This window comes from Phlebotomus papatasi, chromosome 2 (genome assembly GCF_024763615.1).
Source record: "Phlebotomus papatasi isolate M1 chromosome 2, Ppap_2.1, whole genome shotgun sequence".
Taxonomy (NCBI): domain Eukaryota; kingdom Metazoa; phylum Arthropoda; class Insecta; order Diptera; family Psychodidae; genus Phlebotomus; species Phlebotomus papatasi.
In genome coordinates this window covers 60,192,722-60,217,319 of record NC_077223.1, presented here as the reverse complement: position 1 = coordinate 60,217,319, position 24,598 = coordinate 60,192,722, and the positions used below count along the sequence as shown (strand labels likewise).

Genomic DNA, 24,598 nt, shown 5'->3' with positions numbered 1-24,598 from the left:
CATCGATAAAAATTCATGAGCCACCCCAAAAGCCCCCTCTTTTTTCTTGCCTTCGCCTTCCGGTTTTCTCTTCTAACTCTCTTTTGTTATAAAAATATACGAGCAATGCGTGTGCGAGGGGAATCGGGAAAGATGCCTTTAAGGGTTTCGCCGTTCGTTTTACAGACCTGCTTTGCATATAAATCCGATCTAAACAAATGACTTAACTCTCTTTGGGTATTTTGGATGACATTTGGGACAGAGGGGAAGTCCGGATGGGGCAAAAGTTGGTCTCTTTGTGAGCTTGGTGAACAAAATAGCAGCCACGTACATAATTTAGATTTACTATACCGGTGGGAGTAAGGGAATAGAAGAGGAAACTCATACCAAATAGAGTTGACATCAAAATACTTGAAACTTAATAGATAAGATTAAGATGAAAGCACCAATGAATGTCCTAAGCTTAGAAAATTAAGTTTGAAAAATGAGGCTGGCACGAAAACGAGTTTTGATATTTGATGCAATATTCTCTATCACTGACCCGAAAAAACAGACCCATGGAAGATGCATAAGGATTGAAAGGTTGGATTGTCGGAATAGTCCATAAGGCCCATAATAAATTGGCTAATGGTGCTCTTCCAATGAATAATAAAAGAGATAAATTCTTCTCCTGAACTTTGTTTTGCACTTTACAGTTCTCAAATGCTTCTGCATTATCGACTTTTCTTTTTGTTAGTTCCTATCATGACGGTTTGTTGGTTTTGAAACTCAATGAGGACTGGAGAAAACAGTTGAGACAGGAATCAATACAAAGAAAAGTCGATTATGCAGAAGCGCACTTGAGAACAGAAAAGTGCTAAAAAATGTTTAGGTGAAGAATTTTCTTCTTTTATTTTCCATTGGAACAGCATCATAATTATTATTCCAACGCAAGAATTATTTAAAGTGAAGAACTTGAAACAAAAAAGAAAATCCCTCTCGAAGTTATTTAACAATAACTAAAAATTACCAGTCAGATTTTAAATAGATTAGATTAGTCCAAAAGAATCTTTTTATTGGGATTTTTAATGTAACTGGTTACCAAGGTACTTGAGACGTTAAAACATTTACAGAAATTTGGCTCACCTTAAGGAAGATCTCATTTCGCTGCTTGTAGATAATAATATTTCCAAGTACCGTGTCCAACACAACAATTTTTGCAGGATCTGTGTTACACGATGTCAATGATTTTAAGCCCTTCAAGAAATTCTGTGCTCAATTTTTTCAAACATGGATGCGTTAAAATCGTTAAAGAGGTTTTCACAGAGCCCTACATAACGTTCAAATTTTCTAGTGACTCTTGAGCAAAGTTTCACGAAGCAGATTTTCGTGAAACTCATATAACGAATACTGACTAATATAAAATTAGAGAGGTAATGAAATTTTTTTTTAATTAGGAAAATAAACGGAGTAAGGGAATGTGCCATACCTTTGAATGACGCAAACTTCGGACAATAATTAGGGAATATGAATCCTAAAGTACGCACGTTGATTCAAAAAATTTCTGTAATCCATTGAAGAAAAAAAAATAAAATTCAATATTTTTGTATGTTGTCAATGACTTTAAGCCATGTACCTTTTAAGGAAACCTGAGAAACAGTACTAGCTAATAAAATATGTTACTACGGGTCAGATTTATTAGGAAACCTGTGAAAAAGTGAATTGCCCGAAGCTTTAGTCGTCCGAAAGTACCACATTTTCGCTGAAGTCAAAGTGGGAATTTCGGTCTAATCTTTTGTTCTTCAATTTGGCTTTATTTTTCCTAAAAATAATGGCAAAATTAAGTCAAATTGGAGAACAGAAGATTAGATCGAATTTTCCACTTTGACTTTAGCTAATATACATATACGGTTGAAATACAGCACTATCTCATTGGAAGATTGGTTTCTAATATAAATTTCAAATTTGAATGCACTCATTAAAAGCTAATTGAGACCATGGTGTTATAAAAGAACTCAAGAACAGTGTAACTTCTGTGACCTTTTGAACTTACTTGAATGAAACTAGACTATTTAGACTAGTCTATTTCAACTAGTTGAAATTTCAATTTATATTTTATAGTCTAGCATCACTTAGATCGATTCGATAATGTTTGAAATATGAAATATCAAAGTTGTGAATTCCATAAGGATGTAATTTACCAAGGATTAACAGTTCTTTTTGGTTTGGGTCTTGGTAGATCTTAAAATATGTAAAAATAACTACAAAACAGATCCAGTCTCATTATTTAATTTTTAGGAATAACCATTTTTAAACTTATGATATGCACAAATAAATATTGATTAAGGAAAAAATCTGTCTCTAAACATTTTTTTATAATGTAACAAGACTTTAAGCAAAGAAGAAAAAAGAACAGAGTTGGATATAGAGAACGAAACACACTTTGTTTTAGTAATTCATTAACGAATGAATTATTATGTTGTAGGGGGAAGTGGGGGTACTTTGAGCTGTGGGGCTACATTGTTATACGATTTTTTCGCATATTATTAATGGAAACTGGTCTTAAATATGCTGTAATTTGGATAGACAAAGTAATTGTGGATCTAAATAAAATAATTGTAAGAACCAGCTTCATTTAGAAATAGGCGAAAAAGTCGTATAACAATCTAGCCCCACAGCTCAAAGTAGCCCCACTTCCCCCTATATTATTATTATTATTATTATTATTTATTTCAATCAATACCAATAGGGTCCGCCCCTCTTACATGGTTTGAAGAAGAAAGAAATTTAGGGAAAAAAATGACAGAAAAAAAAGAAAAAGAAGGAAAAAGAAAAACTAATTTAGCCTGATCCAGTCTGGTAGAATCTAGCGATGCCGATCAAAGATGATCTGGCATGCAAAGGAAGGGAGTTGAACAAGACAACCCCGTCGACAAAAATAGTTCGCGATAGCTGGTTAGAGTGAGCTCTCGGCACCAAGAGTCCCCGAACCCTGGCAGAGGCCCCAGGAATCAGAAGTGAGGTCAAGTAGCGCGGACGACCCGATGAAATCAGACGAAACAGAAAAGAAACCGCTCTCTGACGGAGGAGTGATGGGAGATCACAACCCACCAGAATGTTGCGGTGCCTAGAAATATGATCCCAAGGGCCGAGACCACAAACGTATCTGATGCAGTTGTTAAAGGTCACCGCTAGACGCCTTAGTGTTTCGCAGTCAGCTGCGAAAATGAGTTCAGCACCGTAAGTAATCACTGGGATGAGAAGAGATCTGACGAGGAGTAGACGAGTGTTAAACGGCGTGATTTCACGGAAGCGTCGGAGTGTGCGAAGAGTGCCATAAATCCTCTGATTAATGTGAGAGACATGATCAGACCATGTAAAAGAGGAGTTAAAAACGACGCCTAGATTGCGTGCCCGATCAACAAATGGGATGGGTTGCCCATAGAACACAAAACTATTTGGAGACAAAGAAAGTTAAATTTTCAAAATTGAATTTTATGTGAAAGGGGCGCTGGGGGGTCCCGGTCAAAATCTCGAACGCCAAAATCCCGAACGCCAAAATCCCGAACGCCAAAATCCCGAACGCCAAAATCCCGAACGCCAAAATCCCGAAAGCCAAAATCCCGAATTCTTAAATGTGTTATAGCTACTCCCCGGATTGTACCCGCGTTTGCTGGAGGCAAAGGGAAATCTTCTGTGTCTTAGGAAATTATTCTAAACATTTTCCTCCATATACCTAATTTCATTCCTTTCAGAATTTTGAAAATTCAGGATTTTAGCTTTCGGGATTTTGGCCTTTTCGGGATTTTGGCGTTCGGGATTTTGGCTTTCGGGATTTTGGCTTTCGGGATTTTGGCTGCCACCGACGACGCTGGGTTGGTTCGACATCCATCCCGGGTGCAAAAATCCCTTGTTACGCTACTGGTTGCATGAACTTTGTCTTTCATCTGTATGGTCTTCAACTTTGACCCTCTTCAGAGACACTCTTGAGCCATGCAAACGGCCAAGAGAAGGACACAAAACATACCCTGTGATGTATTTGAGAGCATTTGAAGCAGAGAATCAGAAGAGGTTGTGGACTTGCTGCACGACTTGTCACGAATAAATTGAATTGGAGCTTAAGCGGAAGGCGTACAGAATGGGTGGTAAGTAGAATTTTCACGTGAAAAGAGATGGAAAACATGGCTTTTGATTGAAGCTTTTCATTTCCGCAAATACTTATTGTATGCATTAGTTCACAGATTTCAAAATAGCAAGCTATATTACGTACTTATTTATTTTAAAAGTCCTATTATAAAAAAAATTATAAAATTATTTTCTTGCAAAATTCGATGTACTTTTTTTTCTTATCGTAATATGAGCCAACTGATATAAAATCAATATTATGGAACCATATCCTTCACCTTGAAGAAGGATTTACTTTCACCTTTTAAGAATCTACTTGGCCCAGGATTTTTTCCCAAAATCCCATGTAAATTTGTATCATACCTTTTTATTGAAGTATAAAATTCTTTCTCAGCTAAAGATATTTTAATTTGACCAAGGATGTTTAGACTTTAAGGTATATCCTTTAAAATACACTGAGAGAAATCCGAAAAAGTTAAAATAACATTCCGGAAATGTTTATTTTACCCTGCAGTTATTGATCCGAAATCTGTGTAAATATTATGCTTTTTAGGTGTATTGGGGAATAAAGTTACCCTTTTTCATGTTAATTTTACCCTTAAAAAGTTGTAAAATTAACATTAAAAAATGTTGATATATTTTTACACCTAAAAAGTGTTAAATTTATGAGGAAAAAAAGTTAATCGCACCCCGTTTTTTTCTCAGTGTACAAGTGGTTTATTTGCATGAAGAAAGAACAAACATATTTCAATTTTAATTTTACTGAATGCTTGAAATTGTTGGCTAAATGAACTAACAGATAATGGATAGACGCGGACAGTCTGATCAACAGCATGATGGCTAATTTCTCATCAATAATGGTTTAATTTGCGAAGGTTTATCAAAAAAAATTGGTTCCTGGGGGTGGAATGTGAAAATTTCGAGGAATCAAAAATGGATGCATCAATATTCTGTCTGGAGAATTCGAGCAATAATAAAAATCGCTCTCTGAAAATGTCATGAATATGTTAGAAAATTCGATCAATAGAGTCAAATGAACAAATTAGTAAGCTTCTCAGGAGAATTCTGTTTTGTTGAGTATTTCACATTTAAAATTTTAATAAATTCTATATGAAAATTCTGCTACAGTGCTTTGTGAACTATCATGAATATGTTGTACTCTGGACCAAGATCTCCTCTCTGTGTACGATATAATTAATTCGACACGTGCGAAAAGGGACACAATAATGGTGTCACCTTTTTTATGCTCTGCGCGTGTTTTCCCGGTTTCTGGTAAATAGTGTATGAGTATAAAAAAATGGTGGGTATATAGACAAGATAGGGGGAGCAAGAGGGACCATTTCCCAACCACCCACACTGTCATAAATTCATGAGGGTGACCTCATTCCCACAGCATCCCCGCAGAAGCTCCAATTTACTCCACACATGCATTATTTTTTGAAACGCAACGGTGAAAATGTGGATATATAGGAAGAATACAATTTTCAAAACCACACAGAATCATGATTTTTCTGCATGCACAAAATTTGCTATGAATGCCCAAGGGGTGATTGCAAAAATCAATTTAGAATATTGCAAAGCTTTTCGGGATTTGCATCCTGATGGAAAACCATTTGTTTTGACATAATATGAGAATCCATGTATATTTTTGGTTTCAAAATTGATAGAGTATTGGTTTCAATCTGTCAAGTTCTTGATTATTATCGACATAGAAAATGCTGAGAAGGTATACCACCTTTGCAAAATGCTCGAACTCGTGACCCTGTGATGACTCCACCTTACCAAATATCAATATTAATGGGAAGGAGGATATGGACGGTTTCGTCGGTATGAGTTGATTAATCAATAAAACCTATAGGGGAGACTGGGGCACATGTAACCATTTTCGATAGATGCGAATTTGAGGTGATTTTCCAAGAACACCGTGATTTTTTGGAAAATTTTTCTTAGCTCATGTTTTACCCTTGGGTATAGGCAATACATCGAGGGTAATGCGGATGCTGGAAAACAATTGAGTTTTCCATAAAAATAAAATTTGTGTCACTGTGCATTTTTCTCTTTTCACAAAATACCTGGGGTAGAAGTAAACACTTTCTGGGGAGGATGTAAACACCCTTTTTTCCACCCTTGAAATTAACTTTGCACCACTTTCGATTATTTTAATTACTTAAGAGATATATAAAGACTGTATACTTTTTCAAAAAATCACGACACTTTTTACAAAGAATAATTAAAATAGCAAAAAAACTAAAAGCATGCAAATCAAAGACATTTTTAATGGATTTTCCTCATATTTTGACATCATGTGACTTCTTATTGAACACAACATCTCCAATATTTTTCGTAGTCAATAAATTAAACATTTCGCATGAAGGTCAATTTCCCGCTCTTTTACCTGCTCATTTTGTGAAATTGAAATTGCCTGTTTACATCTACCCCAAATGCTGTTTTCTGACCAATTATTAATTCTTTTAAAATAATGAAAATCTCAATTTCTCTAGTAAATGCATTAATATAATCATAAAAGGTGTAGGAAAGAACTGATATTGCCTCATTTCGATTATTCTACACAATTTTTAACTTCCATGTGGAAATCCAAATGACCAAAATAATCGAAATATCAACATTTTCAGGAAAAATGATTTTTATTTTTAAAGTATTAGGATTATATTGACCAATTCATCTGTGGACATACATCCCCACGGTATCTATGGGTTTTATTCTCGGGAGTCTTTAAATTAATGAAAAAAATCACAGTGTTTACAACTACCCCTGTTTACTACTACCCCAGTTCCCCCTAGACTGTAGAGCTCTCCAGAGCCAGCGAAGAGATCTTAGTGCAAGCGAGAGACATTTGGAGCAACTAGGAACGATTACTTCAACCTTACAAAATCGTTTTTACGCCCCGAAATGCGTCTGATTTCCTCATTCTTATAAGAAATCTATCATTCCACATTTTTGACAAAAACTATTTTTGATTGATTTTAGGAGCAAGGAAAGAACTTTCACTGGCATTTAGAGACAGTTATTAAAACTAAATTGGTGCTCCTGGACAATCCATTTAGATTGATTAAATCCTTCCACCACCAGTATAGAAAATATAGAGTGTCGAATATTTATACGCAGAAACCACAAATACAAAAAAAGGGAAAACTTGCCCATTTTAGGGCCACTATTGAATGTTATTTCTTGACTCAATTAATAATAATAATAATGATAATAATCGATATTGTGAAGAAAGTTTTCAAAGTAATTCGCTTTATTATGAGTTCTTGTAAATATCTATCTGATAAAATTTTGTCTGTATTTTTTTATTCTAATTTTGTATACCTAATTTTATTGGTTTAGATTAGACTTTAGACAAAACATGATAATTTTTTTCTTGTTGTTTTTTTCAGTTTTTACGTAAAGAGATAGTTTTTTATGTAATAATTTGTAGAGGAAAGGGTAAATGTGCCAAATTTCGACCAGGTTTTAATTTCGGTCACTTGGGTGTAACTCCAGCCATGCAAATAAATTGATTAAAAATAGTCGAATAGTCAATGAATTATTTTTCTTTTTAAATATTTATCCTTTTGAGAATGTATTAACACAAAAATCGTTAAAATTTGGGTACAACTTAAATTAAAATTGTGATATAGAAACATAGGAGTGCGGGAACAGTATTACAAAAATGTGACAGATTGTTCGTGTTGACAATCAGTCTTGTGGTTTGTTGTGAAGTACAAATAAATAATTTTCCTACGAGATGCTTCATTAAAATTTATTAAGGGGAAGTGAGGCACCTTTGAAATTGGGATTTTTCTCCTACGTTTAAGTGGAACCGAGTGGAACTGAGCCATATCATAATGTAATTTACCTTCTCAATCTGTTTGTGCATCTAAAATAATTTCATGATAAGGCTGAATTTTATTTAAAATAGGTGAAAAATCTCAATTTCAAAGTTGCCCCACTTTCAAAGGTGCCTCACTTCCCCCTACTGATCATTCAAGGATTGTTTTTGTTCTTCAGTGAGGTAATGTTTGCTATTTCGGCCATATCTGTATTTCCTCAAAATTGTTATTTATCTTAAATTTTTTCAATTTTTATTGTTGTAAAATGCCTAAAAAAAGAAAAAAAGCCCTGCTTATATAAAAAGATGATGTGGTAAAGTCCTTGGAAGAGTACCAAAAAAGCAAGTCGCTAAGGAATCTGTGAGTAAATTTGGGGAGCCAGGGTCAACTCCTCAAATTTTCAGGATAAATTACACAAAAGGTCTAGGGCTCATGGATAATATAAATGTAGTAAATTTTCTATCCCTTGTTTTACACACTATCTTCTATCCCTTGATCACAAACAAGGCGGCCGGAATTCCACTCAAAATGGCCGGAATATTACTCAAAGCAATGTCTATATTTTTAGTAATTTTTCAATTTTTTTAGGATTTAATTTAAAGAACACTAAGATGATAAAGTGCTTTTAAAGGTTCCATAAAACACCCTTGAAAATAGAAATAACGGGTAATTTCAATATGTATTAAAAATATTACATTTTACACTTAGAACTTTGGTGTTTATTTGCAACCATGTTGAAATTTGGAACAGTTAGCCTACACTTGGTCTTAGTACAATGTAAGTAAAGCTTTTTAAAAGTTTTCAATATACCAAATAGTGTGAGAAATTTCTCTTTTGGTGTCTAGAGACCACTTAGAAATAGTCTTAAAAAATATTGAAATTTTTGGCTTCTCACATTTGACATCAAGTGCCCTTATTTAGTAAATGGGAGAAGTATTCTTAGTAGAAGCTTCTGGGCAACCCGCTGGAATAGCTATTTTTTTTTGAAAAGTACAAATTACAAATGAACAAATCTGAATATGATTAAAAATAGCACAAAAGCTGCACCCACTGCACCAAATTATTGTTAAAATTGGCGAGAGGAAATAAATCTGAATTATGTAGCTGATTATTTTCAGAATGTACAAAGCTCTAAATGCAATGTATTATGGTATAATCAGAGTACAAGTATATTAGTTCGATTTGATTTGAATAACTAACCAGGGATGGATTCGAAACAGAGTGGGATTTGTTATATAAAAAATTTCAATGTAAGATGATTTTAACTATCAAATAAAAAAAATGTTTTATTTCTTTTTTGAGAGATAGCAAAATTATATTATTCTATAAGATTAACATTTTTCTTGAAAACTCAACGATTTTTTTTGCGTGTGTTGTATTCTCTTCCAGGACTATAGAAACAATGCGTATATGAAAGTAGTCAAGTTAATTTATCCTGTTCGATATGTTATTCAAATTGAGAGAAGATTCCTGCAAAATGCAGCCAAATCGCGCCTCTGTATAATTTTAGCCATGGTGGATGGGATGGATGGTACACGCAGGAAAACAGAAAACGTGGCTTGCGGATGACCCGTTCATAAATATAGGGAAACACCAACAGAATGAAAGCAGCCACTGCTGTGACCGTTCAATTCGCTGTCTTTTACGAGAAAATTATGGACCTGAATAACAAAGGGGGACTTCCAGAAGGCTATTCTAATGCAATTCGCGCAATAAGAGTGTTTAAATTTAGTATATTCTGATAATATATTCTGAATTCTGACATAACAAGTTTAGTTTTCATGGAAATATCTTAAAATATTCCTGTTACGTTGATTTCAAACATTTAGATGTAAAAATAATCTTCATCATCATTTTCAACCGCTTATCCCTAATGGGGTCGCGGGCCCACGACATCCAATTTAGCAGCCACGCTTGTCGATCCTCTGTCACTTCAGGAAGATGTTCGGGTTCGATCCCAAGGCGCTCCAAGGTAAGATTCTGAATTTGATTCAGCTACCTGGTCCTAGGTCCGCCTCGAGGTTGATGCCTCCTCACAATGGCTTCCTCAACCCGAAGAAGCAGCTCCTCGACTCTTATGTCCTCACGAACGGCTACATTCTTAACTTGATCTCGACGAGTAATTCCCTTAATCGCCCGGAGGTACCTCATCTCGGTAGTTTGCGCTCACGATCTTATACTTTCGGTCATTACCTAACTCTCATAACCATATTGTGTGTTTAATTCTGAATAGGAATGAACACAGCTTTGAAAACCGATAATTTAGCCAAACGGCTAAGCTCGGCTTTCCTCACCACGATTCCGCCAAGCTCCCTCATTCAAGCAGAAGCTTGACCGATTTACGACTATAGTTCGGTGTGAAACCTACCATCACAAATCGGTCAAGTTCGCGCTGAAGCTCTTCTTTGGAAGATCAAAAAACAACCAAATCATCTGCAAAGAGGAGATGGCTCACCCTGAAATCCCCAATACGAATCGCATTCCGCCCCCGGCTACGTTCCATAATCTTATCCTTGTATAGTACGAACAACAATGGTGATAGAACACACCCCTGGCGGAGTAAAACACCCACCTGAAAACCTTCCGACTTGGATCCGTTTACACGAACACCAAGTATTACGGTCTCTGTACAATGACTGGATGGCTTCCACCAATTCCTCATCCAGTCCGAACTCGTGCAGTACATCCCAAAGTTGTTCTCTCGGTACTCAGTCATATGCTTTTTCCAAATCTGTGAAACAAGCATAGAATGGAATTGCTTCCCAAGCATTTTCGATATTCATCCTCAGGGTAAAAGTGCTTTGACTTTCTTATCTTAACCCTTTGAAGGCAAGACATTAGTCTTGTCCTTAAAGGGTTAAGGATTAATTATTAAAGGGTTAAAGACTAATGTTCTTGGCTATTACTTGTTTGGCTCATTCATATATATACAGTTTCGCAAATATTTATGTTTACCGAACGAAATAAGATTACTCAACCAAATCTTTATATTCATGTACTTTCAGTTCATTTAAAAATCTCCCCTAACACAAGGAAAATACTGTTTCTTAAAGGATACGTTTTCCTCAATTTCAAGCCTATCCTTAGCAAATGGTGGCAATTATTCAGTAAAATTAATGTTGGAAAAATCCCTAGTGGGTAACCTCATTCTAAAGGTTAAATTTTAGGTGCGAGACAGACAATAATTCTGCAGATGGAAGAAATGTGTGTTAACATTTTTTTTCCTCCTGTCCACTGTAAAACCCAACCAAATTGGTGAAATGTCTCGGGGATGTGAATGAGGGACTATATATGGAGGAATTTTTGTCAATGCCTCATGTTAAGCTTTTCTATCTATATCAGTGTGGGTGTGTCGAGGTGAAAGAGACCAGAAGGGACAATGAGACTGTCCATTGTGACCCTCGAGACCTCTCAGATGGACACACTGGAGACTCATCTATCACACGATGAGTAATGAATTTCAGTGTTGGTTTTGATCCTGACGTTTTCCACCTTCTCCTCCCTTCAGTTGAAAAATTTTTGGATAATTCGCTCTTATTTTGTCATAGAGTTTGGGAAAATAAAAAAGACTCCAAAGTGGTCATGACATGACAAGAAATGAGGACAATTTTTGAGGGAGGTCCTTAAGTGACCTGTGCCCCAAAAAAGAAATCCTTATACACAAGCACGTGTTTTTGAGGCAGAAAAACTGATCTGTTTGTGAAAGAAAAAAAAAAAAAAACTATCAATCGATCAACAATTCCCAATCATCCAATAAATGCTTCAGAAGCAAAACTTAATACCGCCAATCTTTTTTTCTCATTCCAAGTACAGCTGAGCTCTTGTTTCAGCAAAAATCAATTTGTCCGATTCGGACATGCTGTATAGCCGCTCCAGAGGATAAGGAAGGGAGATAGCAATGCTAAAGTAATCCATTTGATGAACTCGCGGAATCATATAACAAAAAAAAGTTGCTCACATTTTATTCTTCCAAGTAGAACTCATCAAACAGAATATACTTTGATGGAAATATTTTCAATTATGTTCTGAGTAAATGAGATAATATGTTTTTGATATAATAGAATATTGCAATATACTTTTTTTGCTCACATTTCTTTTCCTTTATTGGATAGACATATTAATTGATGAAGTTTTACCAGACGTTTTGAGATATTCTAGAAAAAAATATTATAGAACTTATACTGAGTATATCAAAAGTTTATTTGCTTACCGAAGTTAACCTATTCGAAAAAATACAAAAGAGAAAAATCCAAGAAGAGGAAGAGAGATAAAATAAGGAATATAGGGGAAAGGCTCATAATTTTGGACAGTTTCTTATTTTGGACACTTTGAGGGTAAAATTGGACACTAAAAATAAATTGATTAAAATTATGGATTTTTATTCCAATATTTGATGAATAATGATTTATATTTTAATATTTGTTCTCTTTGGAAGATTTTAAAACTAAATACGTTAAATTTTGAATATGATTTGAGTTAAAATTGCTTTATTGAAAATTCAGTGTGAGCAATTTCTTACGAGAAATATGACAGAACTTCGTGTTTACTTCAGTCTTATTTAGCTGTGGTGAAGTACTAAAAATTCTTCCTCGCTGTTTTTCAGTGATATTATTGAATAATCATTGAATATTGTGTTGATTCACGTTAGTGGTGATTTGAACATTTGACCTGAAGTGAGATTTGCCTTCTGAATTAGATTTTTCGTGTGAAAAATGGGCAATTTTCTAAAAGGTTCACCAGTGAGGTGATAATCCTTATTTTGGACAGGTGTTTTTCTCTGGAAATTTCGTGAAGTTTTAGCTTTTGTGATGACTAGGTTGTATAAATTCCTGGAGAAACAAAGGAGCATCATCTCTACGAACGAGATGTAGTGAGAAAAGCCTTGAACGGCTCCCGGAAAGGTCAAGGAATGCACTAATCCGCACGTACTTGGAGTACCGAAGTCAACTCACTTTAATGAATGATATGGAAAGTTTCCGGGCTTCTTGTGACATTCTACGGTTCCCTTGGTAAGAGGACTTGGTAAGATTGGTTTATGAAATGAAGAACAATAGGCATCCTGTTGAGGCGGATTAGCTGTCAAAATTTACAGCCAAGTCGCCCAAATTAATAATCAAGTTGTCCAAAATAAGAGTCGAATTCACCTCTACATATCAATTCATTTTTAAACGTATTAAGACTAATTTTAGTAAAAACAAAGACAATACACCCTTGCCAAGTTTCTAAACAACCTTTCGGAAAAGAGAGTAACAAAAAAAAAATCAATTAGTATTGAAAATATCGCACTTCAAACTTGGAACTTCGATGCTTATAAGCAGACTGTCCAAAATTATGAGTCTTTATCCTATGTACTTTTTGGTCAATAGATATGCAATTTGATTTAAAAAAAAATCTAATTTGGTTAATATTCACAAAGTTATCCTACTACTTTCTATTGCTGTTTAATATAATTTTCATGTGTGATTTCAGAACATGTAATGAATATACTTCAATAATATTTTATTAACAGATACTCCTACATTTTATTAAATATTTCCTCTTACCGATGATTTCTCTGTTATTTAATAAGTTATCCCTTTTATCCTTATTTTTTTGTTATAAGAAGGTCTTGAAAATGGAAGAATTTGCCATGATGTTGTTGAGCATAGAGTTTACAGACAAATTATTATTTTTAAGTTAAGTCTTCAAATTTATGGAATATTTTTGTCAAAAAATCATAGTTTTCTTTAATTGAATTATAAAATGAATGCTCTGACTATAACCGAAAAAAACTACGACTATAGGGGAGGACGGGATAGTTTTACACACGCATTAGGGTGGTTGCATTACTTGTGGCTTGTCTTTACTTATGGCCATGTTGCGATTTTCGTCAGAAGATGATTCCGAAAACCAAACAAAATGTGATGTTATCATAGCTCATCAATATTTTTAATTTTGAGGTGTTTCGAAATCATTTTCCGACAGTATTTTTTTTTGCGGGGAGGCCATAAGTAAAGACAAGTAATGTCGTCACCCTACTTTAGAAAATAAAAATCTTAGGACGAAAAATATATATTTAGGAATTGTTCTGTGTATTTTCAAATAGTCAATACCCAATTGAAACTAACGGAACATAGTTTATTTGAACATTGTTCATATTCGTTTAGCAAATGAGTCCTTAAAAAAAGTTCAATAAGCGAAACTGCCCCACCCATCCTTATAGGATTCCGACAGATACAAAAATTAAAAAAAATGTGAATTATTTTCGTGGAAAAAAAAATCAAGAAAATGGGTATTTTTTTGAATTTAATAAAAGCTTTTTAAAGAAAAAAGTGTGGTACTTTTAATAATTGAAGCAAATACGACAGTATAAGAATATAATAGTTTCATTTCGATGTTTTCCAGTGAAATTTTAATCAACCACTGAAGAAGGCTGATATCACTGCAGTCATGTTCGTTTTTAAATGGTTTGCAATTAATAAAAACCTTTTATTTGAGTTCTGCAGAATTTCACAAAATTGACAGAAATCTGTTTCAAAATAATATAACCAAAAATGTTGGTTATGAAGTTTTACTCCGTCAAATGAAATTATATTCACTGCGGAAGTGCTTTTGATATTTTTTGTGGATGAAAAACTCTATATAATACTCGGAATATTCCGAGAAAGGGGTGGCAAAGTGTCCAAGCTTTGCGGAATGCTCGAATTTGGGAATCATAATGTTATTAAGATGTTTAAGGGTTCAAATCATCATAATTCGATATTTATTTTAAGGTTTGCACCTCCACAGCAGATTTGAACCAATTGATAAGTAGATATAAAAGATTATCTCAAATAGTTTATGAGTAATATAATTGAATTTCGTATAATTATTAGTCATTGGTTCATAACCTTTTCATGACCAATTACAAAACGATTTATAACTATCATAGAATTAAAAAAAATCCAGCAAGTCAAAATGACCCCACTTATGGTTGAGAAACGCTCTCTAAAAAGACAGTTAGGGTAAATTAAGCTAATTCATAACCTGCTCCAAATGGAAATTTTTCACTATTCCAAAAGGAAACGTCATTGTTTTCATGATAAATACAGTACTAAATTATTATATTTACATTTTCTATACCACAGTTTTATTATTTAGTTAATTTTGCTCCAAATAAAGCGAAAATACATTCATATACACAAATTTTAATTTGTTAATTTCTCAGAAAAATTTCAAAGTGTACCTTTTCACCATCGAATTTTTCATCGATCGACCATGATTTTTTTTTAAATAAAAAACACAGTTAGGTGACTGTCGTTTTTATCGTTTTGTTTAACATTTCTGCCATATTTCTGGCTAATTTCAGTTAAATTAAATGTTAATCTTTATTGTTAACGGTACGTGGAGTTTTCAATTGAAATAATTACCTGTTTCGTGAACAAAAAGGGTTTCCTGAAGTGTCTGCAAATGCTTCAATAGGAAACCCCGGAAATATGATTTTTTGGAGAGATTTTCTTATTGTTTAAGATGGAAAATGAGAAAAGACCAGGAATAAGAATAAAGCCTACACTCAAGAGCAACTCAACAAGGTTTTGGAAGCCTGTCGTCGCGGTTTCACTTACACTGTTTGTCTCCAATTAGAAACTTTTCCTTGTCTCCATTTAGATTAATTTGCATCCAATAGAAGCATTTTACACTCGCGTATTTTTCTTGTATTTAAGAAGTTTTCAAATTATATCTAAAGAATGTTCACTAAACAGTAACATTCTAGAAGAGTCAAGGAGCAAATTTATGTAATTCTCTTCAGAAAAAATATGAACTTAATGTGTTGAATCTTCTGTCAAAGTTAAAGCGTCTGGAAATGGTTTTGAATTAGGACATTACCCTAAGCCTTTTAGATCTATAACGGCATTATTAGAAGCTATTGAACGTTATTTTTGAATATTTAATTAATGTTCGTATAGAGAACCTCTTGCAAATTTTTGAAAATAATAAGAAAATAGTATAATGTGTTTTCGAGCAATCTAAAAACACAAAGTGATTTTGAGAAGTAGTGTGTGGGAGAAAAACAAAAGTCATGTTAATTGATGGATTGATCAAAGTGAAATTTTTAGGGATTATTACATTTGTCTTGAAGGATACAAGAATATTTTTTTTTAATTTCAATTTTGAATACAAAATGGTGAAGCAGCAATACACGAACTGAAGCAAACCTTTTTGAGACGCTCCATGGGGTAGCAGCAGAATTCTATTAATTTTTTTTATCCGATCGACATAAAATGTTCAGGGTAGGTGCTTAAATAGATTCCGTTAAAAAATGAGAAGTGGAGAAAACGCTTTTCAAAGTTTTAAATATATTACCCCGAGCGCTTGCTAATCTGCTTTGGCGGTCTTTTGCCTTCATCTCTGTATCTTCGAAAATACTTCGAATTGGTTTTTTGAAATTTTGTGGTATGCTCTTTGGTAGTTTATCTATCGATTAAAGCAATGAAAAATAAATCGATTTCTTTTGACATTGTAATTCTGACTCTCCTTTTAATGGTCCTTGTGTCACTTTATAGGGGTTCCTCCGAAAGTCTTAAATCGTATCTCTACCCATTTGGGCTCTAGGTGTGGTACAGTCCGGTCAGATGGACAGACAGAAAGGGCGAAGAGAAAGGTGAACAAACGGCTAAACAACGTGACATTATTTTACAGAAATCGTCTAAGTCACAAAAATTTGTTGTGAAAAGGAATTCCCAAAGGGTGAAAGGTAGATATTTCGATGCGTCAAAAAGTCAAGGGATTACTTTCATAAATATTGCTCTCTCTGTAGAGTTCGAGCAGTAAAAAAAAACCAGTAACATTTTTTACGTGACCATTCATTCCATTTCTCTGACTTCACTTCTAACATGCACAAATTGATATAAATTCAAGCTCCACCAGTGTGTCCTGCAGAATCACCAGCCGAAAAAAAACTGTAATCATTCATCATTTCCTGCAAAATTATTTCTCAGTATATTTTTCTGTATCTCATGGGTGTTTTTTGTAACATAATTTATTAAGCAACTGATGGTATATAAAGGATGAAAGGATTAAAATCATACAGTGGGATGGTGGATTTGGACATTCTTTGATATGCAGGGAAATAGGGAGTTGGTCAAATGAATTCCGACGCATCAATTCCGTTTGTCTTCAAAATTGCTGACATCGATGACAGTGATGAAGCCCTTCGTTCATCCTGCAGCGAAGTCGTTTCTTGTGGTCCCCATTTACGTGATGGCTGGAAAAATTCCTTGAGCGTCTGGAATTGTAATGAAATATTTGTGTGCTTCAGCAAACATGAACAGACTCCATTTCTCCATGCCACCCATCATTTAAGAGACTATCATCCGAATTCTGAGATACTGTTTTGTGGGTGGCATGAGAAGGCAATAAATATCACAGTCAACAATTTTCTATGGTACCATTTGAGGAAGAAAATGTTGGAGGTGGACAAGTTCTTCCTCAAAAAAAAATCATCTCTAAACTCTACTCTCAAGGCTCTGAGGTAATTTATTCCCCATCCTGAATATTACTCTCTGCCGAAATAAGCACATTTTCCCTTGGTACTCGTTCCTAGCACAAATGTTTGTTTCTTCTGGCAAAGAGATTGCATTCTGGAGTAATATAGCACAGATAGGGATTTTGTCATGTGTAAAAACAACTCATCAATATTTCACAGATATTCTTCGTTTTTATTTTCCAGTGCATTTGATAGAGAATATTTGATATTGAGCATCATTTTCACAAAAGCTTGCATAACCATATTTGGTGTTTTCTTTCCCGTTCTGAGAAGTAAAATATCTTCTCTTTTGCTTTTCTCAAGTGTGACCATAAGATTTTGTCCAGTGATTTGAATGAAATGTTTGGGATACAAAATATCAAAATGGAAATAAACACAAATTTGCTGAACAACACAATGGACATAAACACTCATGATGATCAAGATGGAAAGTTTAGTTTGTTATGATGTACACAGTACAATGAATTAACTAAAACCAATGATAGGGCGAAGTAGAGAACTTTGAAATGCAGCAATTTTAAAATTGGGTTTTTCTACTAAATGGGTTTGAGCCTTATCATGATGTCTTTTAGCTTCATAAAATGGTTGGTGGAGCAGCATTATATCGTTGCGAGGCCCAGTTTCAATTTTAAATAAGATGAAGAAGCTCTATTTTAAAACTGCCTTAATTCAAAGGTGCCCCACATCCGCCTAGTTTAAGAATTATGGAATTGCATCATTTACTATCTATTTACTATCATTGACTATTACTATCTGCCACAATCCATCACACTGAAAATTCGTTTAAAACGTTTCAGTTATATTGACGATCATATTCTCATATTCATTTGATTAGTAGTAGTTTTATAAATTTTACAAAAATTATCAAAAAGATGCTTATTGCAGTTTGATGAATAGAAAGTGTTTTTCGTCATTTAAGTGGTACAAAATTATTTTTTTAAATAAAAAAATTGATAGGTCTTGTCTGAACTTGTTTTCTGTCTGAAAAAATAATTTTAAACCACTTAAATGACGAAAAACACTTTCTATTCATCAAACTGCAATAAGCTTCTTTTTGATAATTTTTTATTTCAGTATTCTGAAGACCACCTTAGTTACTTAGAATTCTGGTTTGGGGCAGAATCAACAAGACATGATGAGACTAAGCAGTCAGCATTGTTTTACATCAAATTTCGGTAGAAAACTTATTTTTTTCGACTGTAACACGGAAATTTGCACACTTTTGCCTCTAACAAAAGAAGATTTTTAGCCCTGGGAGAGGTTTAAAATGCATATATGTCGGCTATATGGACAAATTCGGATGAAAGGTGATAGGATCTTGTCATTTTTATGGAAATTTTTTGGTTGTCAATTTTCATCCCTTTCAAGACCTTAATAATCCCTTATTTTTGTTCATTGCACATTTTCCTTACAAAATTTCAGCAAAATTAATGAAAAACTTTATAAAAATGATTCTAATTACGTTAATCTAGTTATTAATTTAATTACTAAAAGATATTTACCTTCACTGATTGAAAATAAATACCCTGGAGCCAAATTTATTGAGTGGAGCTATAATTATTGCCACCCGAAAATCGCCATTTTGATAAAGATTCTATTACAATACTCACAGTTCTAACGGTATGAAATTCGATTGGCAATTTTTCATATCGGTATAAAAATACCTTCAAATGATTTTTTTATTTTTTTTTCTAAAAAAAATTTTTTTCAAAGTTTTTTCAGTATGAAAAAGTGGAGCTATGATTATTGCCAGCAGTGTATTAAGAAAAAATTGCTTCTTGGGTAACTCTTCTTTTGACAGGAAGTATTTGGTTATTTGACTTCAGACAAATCTATTCTATAGAATGACTATTGCAAAGTTTTTTTTTTAAAAAAGGTCTCTCAACATCAGTTTGAAAATTAATATTTAAAATTTCTGAAATAAAAATTTCTAAATTATAGTAAAATTTATTTATATGCTCAAGAGCTTTAATTAATTTTTTTGTTGTTCATGTTGTTTTTCTGTTTTTGTAGTCCACGTAACCCCTTAAGTATAGATAATCTTGTAATTTTTATCTCGATTTTTTTCTCAACATTGAGAGAAAATTTGTCTTACTGTGTTATCACACTTGCACATTAAAATTTTAATATGATTCACATTAATTGTTGCTGGTGAGAGTCCAAATGTGTAATTTGTGTGTTTGAATCATTTTATATTCAAAATTTGATCTATTTGTTGATAAAAAGGTAGACTTGGCCCGCAAAATTTGATATAAATTGATTTATAGCATTAATGCAAAAAATTAATGCGATTTTCTCTTTAATTTTTTAATGTGAAAAATATTTATGCTTTAGGTAAATTTGAACTTATTTTTGCAGGCCAAGTCCACTTCTTTATCAATAAATAGAGAAATCCCAAATATTAAGTGACTCAAAGACACAAATAACATATTTAGACGCTCACAAGCGACAATTAATGTGAAACACATTGAAATTTTAATGTGCAAGTGTGATAACGCCGTTATAATGTTATAAAGGTCCTAATATTAACTTTGAGAATTTTATTTTTGATATTTAAATAAATTTCCAATACAAATCGCTCAAAACTCATAATTTTAGTTTTCGAAATAAATTAGAATTTTAAGTCAAAGTATTTAAAGTTCTAATAAAAAAGACTTAGGGTGGGGTCTACACTTATGGATGTTATACACTTATGGACAGCGTGCAAAAGTTAGTTCTTACCTAAAACAGATTTCGAAAAATTATAAAAATATTAGTTTATGATGTGATTAACAAATTCTGTGGTTTTCGAAATCAGTTTCATGTAACAACTTAAAATTTTTGCAAGATGTCTATAGGCGTATGTATAAACATCCATAAGTGTAGACTCCACTCTAAGCGAACTTAAGAGTATAGAAAAGCATAGCCCTGTTTTACTTCATTCGTAATTTTTTGAGTATTTAGTCTGTGAGTGGTGTACACACTTTACTCCAATGGTGTTGTGCCTTTGGTATGAATTTTCAATCGGCTGACAGATGCCGTTTTGTAGATCAATATCTCCTTATAAATTTCACAAGTTCTCGTTTTTATCAACAGTTTCTTAATAACATTTGTCTTGAGCACAAGTCGGATTAGAATTTGCTTAAAAAAAGTGTTTTTAAGTATTTGAAAGATGACGGAGACTTCATCAACGCAAACGGCTTATTCAGGATTTGGAAACCTGGAAAGCTACAATAAGAATACGGATTTTGAGGAATATTTGGAGAGGATGGAGTTCTTTTTCTTGATAAACAAAATAACGGAAGATCGCAAAAAGTGCGCTGCTTTTGTAACCCTTGCCGGAAGGGATGTGTATCAAGTTTTGAGAAAAAATATATCTCCGAGAAAAGTGTTTGACCTGACTTATTCGGAGATCAAGGATATTCTCAAAACGAAATTAGCTGCGAAAAACACAAAAATTCGCGCACGGTGTGAATTCTACAAGAGGGTGCAGAAGGATGATGAAACTGTGACAACTTTTGCTGAGGAATTGCGAGCTCTAGCTCAAGATTGTACTTTTGGTGATTTTCTCAGCGATATACTGCGAGACAGGTTCATCTGTGGCATTAAAAATTCAATAATCATGAACAAGCTAATTGATGATGGAGATCAGACATTTGAGGAAGCTCTAGAGAAGGCTCGCAATTTTGAAATTGTTGAGCATATTGCAAGGAATTAATTTCTCAATAATGTTTTATTCTCCTCGTTTTTATTCATTTTTCTATTTTTGTTCTTAGATTCTTTAAATTGAATATTTGTAGCTCTTTTAATTCTACCTCTATTACTTTGCAGAAACGATATTGTGGTTGACATATAAATAATAGCAACAATCACGGAAATTTTGATACTTAATATGCTTAATTTTGTATTCTTTTAATAGTAGATTTAATAAAGTTTTCCCTTGAAATGTGTTACAAGATTTTTATTACTTTAGAATAACCTTTATTCTCATTGAACGTTCTTGAAACCCTTTGGAATCTTTTTGTGGAGTTCTATATGTGAAAAATACCAAGATCTTGGGGAATTGGAAGAATTCTCGTTATGGTGAAGGAATGAAGTGCTCAAGCCAATGTCCTGGACGCATAGAAGAAAAGACAAATAACCCCTAGTGTGGCTCTTCTTGACACCCTTGGTATCTACCACCGATCGTGACTGTTAAGACGTGCAGAGGCACTGGGACACGTTTAAGAATATTAATTTGCATACATCTCAGGCAATGAGCCAATTCCTATTCACACCATCGTGTTTAATGTATCTCTTCATATCCACACTCAACGAGCCAGTGGAAAGAGAATTGACTAGGAGTTTCCCATTGTATAGGGGAGGAGTGACACTGATGAAGATGATGAGACTAGGATGGGATTCGCATGAGAATTGCACTCATTCTCAACACGTTCACACCATTGAAGCAGGTGATATTTAAAACTGAGGTCAGGGGGTGGACGTATTTTTCACAATCACCCACACCTACGTGATTTGCAAATTTTCGCGGGTTTTTCGGAAAATTGAAAAATCCAACAAAATTACACTCCCACGAGGTAAAGCATTTCTGAATATAACTCACTGTATGGGGTTTCTTAAGTTTCCTCTTTATATATTCGATATTATTCTTCTGCTTCTGGTGCTTTAAAGCATAAACAACTTATTCAGTGATCTCAAATATGTTTACGTTGGAATGTATATAGGGGGTCAAGGACAAAAAAAAACAAAATAATATGTATATCACTTCCAGTATTTCTACAATTTGTTGAGTATATTTTCGATATTACTTTTCATCAATTCAAAAAACTCTAAAAAATTGTTTGAAGAGCTTTAAATGACAATGCACAATTCCCTTTCTCATCGAATATTATTAAAATTAATAATGCAAAAAAGCAAAAATTATTTGTACGGCGTTTCTTATTATAAAAATCTTCTCTCGTGTAGAGTTGATGACTTTGAATATTATAGACAATTTATATAAAAAGAAATTAATTTCTGAGAGAAAGAGTGCAGAATATAGGTCTTTGGAAATTAAAAGAGACTTTCAAGATTTTTATCAATTTTAAGATTTTGACATACTTAGAAAGAAGATTTATACATTTTTATATAATCTACATATTTAAATTTTGGGATTATAATTTCATAATTTCTATTTTTTGCTGACTTGTGCAAATGATTTGAAGTATGACACTATAATGTTCTATTGCTGTTTTTGTAAAACAAAATGTAGAGTAATTTAGAATCTTATGCCCTAGACACATTTACGACTTAAGCCAAGAGACGACTTAACGTAATTATAATCAACATAATGATTAGAATAAATTGCCATCAGTTTCCCACTAACTAAGCCGTTTCTCGGCTTAAGTCAAGAGACAGATTAGTTACAAACTTATGGAAATGCATTAGTAACTCTGCTTTTTATAGAAAAAAACTTTTATGTGGCAAAAATGTGAAAGAGTCAATCCATAAATATATTCATATTGTACTCTAATAAAGTTTGTTCAAGATAAAATTGTTTACGGAATTGTTTACATATAATTTAAGAGAAACAAAATTTTTTTTATTTGAAATTTAACTTCATTATAAGAGTACATAGATACACTTTTTTAATTTATATTTAATTTAATTTAAATTTTTGATTGGCAAAATTTCGCACATTCTTCTTGGATCCTCTCATCAAGGTCTTCACAAGATCAGCAGACAATTTTATGTACTTTTTTTTGAAAAAAAAACTTACAATTACTAGGTCCAGGACTGCCGTATTAGACGGCAAAGTCTCGTACTGGATGTGACAAAAAGTAAAGTTTAAGAAATTGAGAGATATTAAGTTATTATCAAAGAGGACCTACAGAATAAGGTTAAACCTGTCCAGAATAACGAGAAGATAAATAAAAAGTGGAATAAAATGATTAAAAATCACCGTGATGCTATTGTGAGTTGTGATGGCCTTGATGAAAGTAATCAAGAAGCTGCGAAATTTTGCTAACTAAAAGCCAGTGTATAGGTTATTTTCAATGAGGTAAAGTTTTTTAAAAATATTTTTTCTTTTTTTTTTAATATTATGTAGTTTTTGTTTTTGAAGTATTTTAGCTGAGATTTCTTACAAATAATTTTATGGTGGACACGCCCTAAATACAAAACAAATAAACATGTTTTTTCTAGACCTTAGTTAATGTCGTTCAATGATCTACAACTAAATAAATTCTCGAAAACTGTTCGGATTAAGCTGGTTCTAAGGGGACATTGTTATGGAAAAAATATGTGCACCAAGTAGTAGTTAAGGGCCAATCCATCTCAAGACAACCATAGGGGTACCCGGGGTACCCTTCATGGTCTTAGATGTTTTTGAATTTTACATATCGATCACTCAGAATAAGAAACGAACAACTCGCGAATGGCCAAATTTACAGGAGAGCGATTTAAAGCTGAGATTTGCATTTGCTAATAAATCAATTAATTTAACTTTATTTTCCTAATATTGTACGTCAAACGAAAAGATTCGATAATAGCTATCTTAATTCCATAAAATTTTCACAAAATAATGTGTATTTTAATAACTATTACAATATTTTCCGAGTTGTAACATATTTTTCCTGACCTGTCATATCAAAAGCTCAGGATAATTCAATTTCCACTTTTTAGTTTTTGCTTCATTTTTTTAAATTTTATAGAAGATTTATTAACTATTATTAACTAATTATTACCAAATTGAAGACTATACATATTTGCAGCCAAATAATAGCTTATCCATTAGGGCGTTTCAACTAGGAAAAAAATTTTTTGGCACTATTCTCACGGTGCTGTATTTGATGAGACAAGAAAGTTTTTCTTCTACGACCATATGATCAGACGCTGTTTAGAGGTGGCTGAACGACCCTCTCTGTAGAACAAATTCCTGATTTTACCGGATTTTACACTACAGAGAGGGTCGTTCAGCCACCTTTAAACAGCGTCTGATCATATGGTCGTAGAAGAAAAACTTTCTTGTCTCATCAAATACAGCACCGTGAGAATAGTGCCAAATTTTTTTTTTCCTAGTTGAAACGCCCTATTATCCATTGTCGTGAAATCAGCCGGGATACTTTTGACAATCAAAATGATGACGTCACACGGTCGAGTTATGCAGCTCTTATCCTGACTGAATTGAAAAATGAGTGAGATTTTGCTTTTTTAGAAA

General features: G+C 33.3%; 1 protein-coding gene across 1 annotated transcript in view; it reads right to left on the bottom strand.

Annotated features, from left to right (window-relative positions):
- Nucleotides 1-16,850: 16,850 nt before the first annotated feature.
- The window catches only part of LOC129801940 (sodium- and chloride-dependent glycine transporter 1-like), a 37,248-nt gene continuing 29,500 nt past the window's right edge, over nt 16,851-24,598 (bottom strand). Inside the window, exon 14 of the mRNA XM_055847432.1 lies at nt 16,851-17,160. Coding sequence (XP_055703407.1) covers nt 17,017-17,160 — 144 coding nt within the window. The 3' untranslated portion in view covers nt 16,851-17,016. The remainder of the gene's footprint in view (nt 17,161-24,598) is intronic.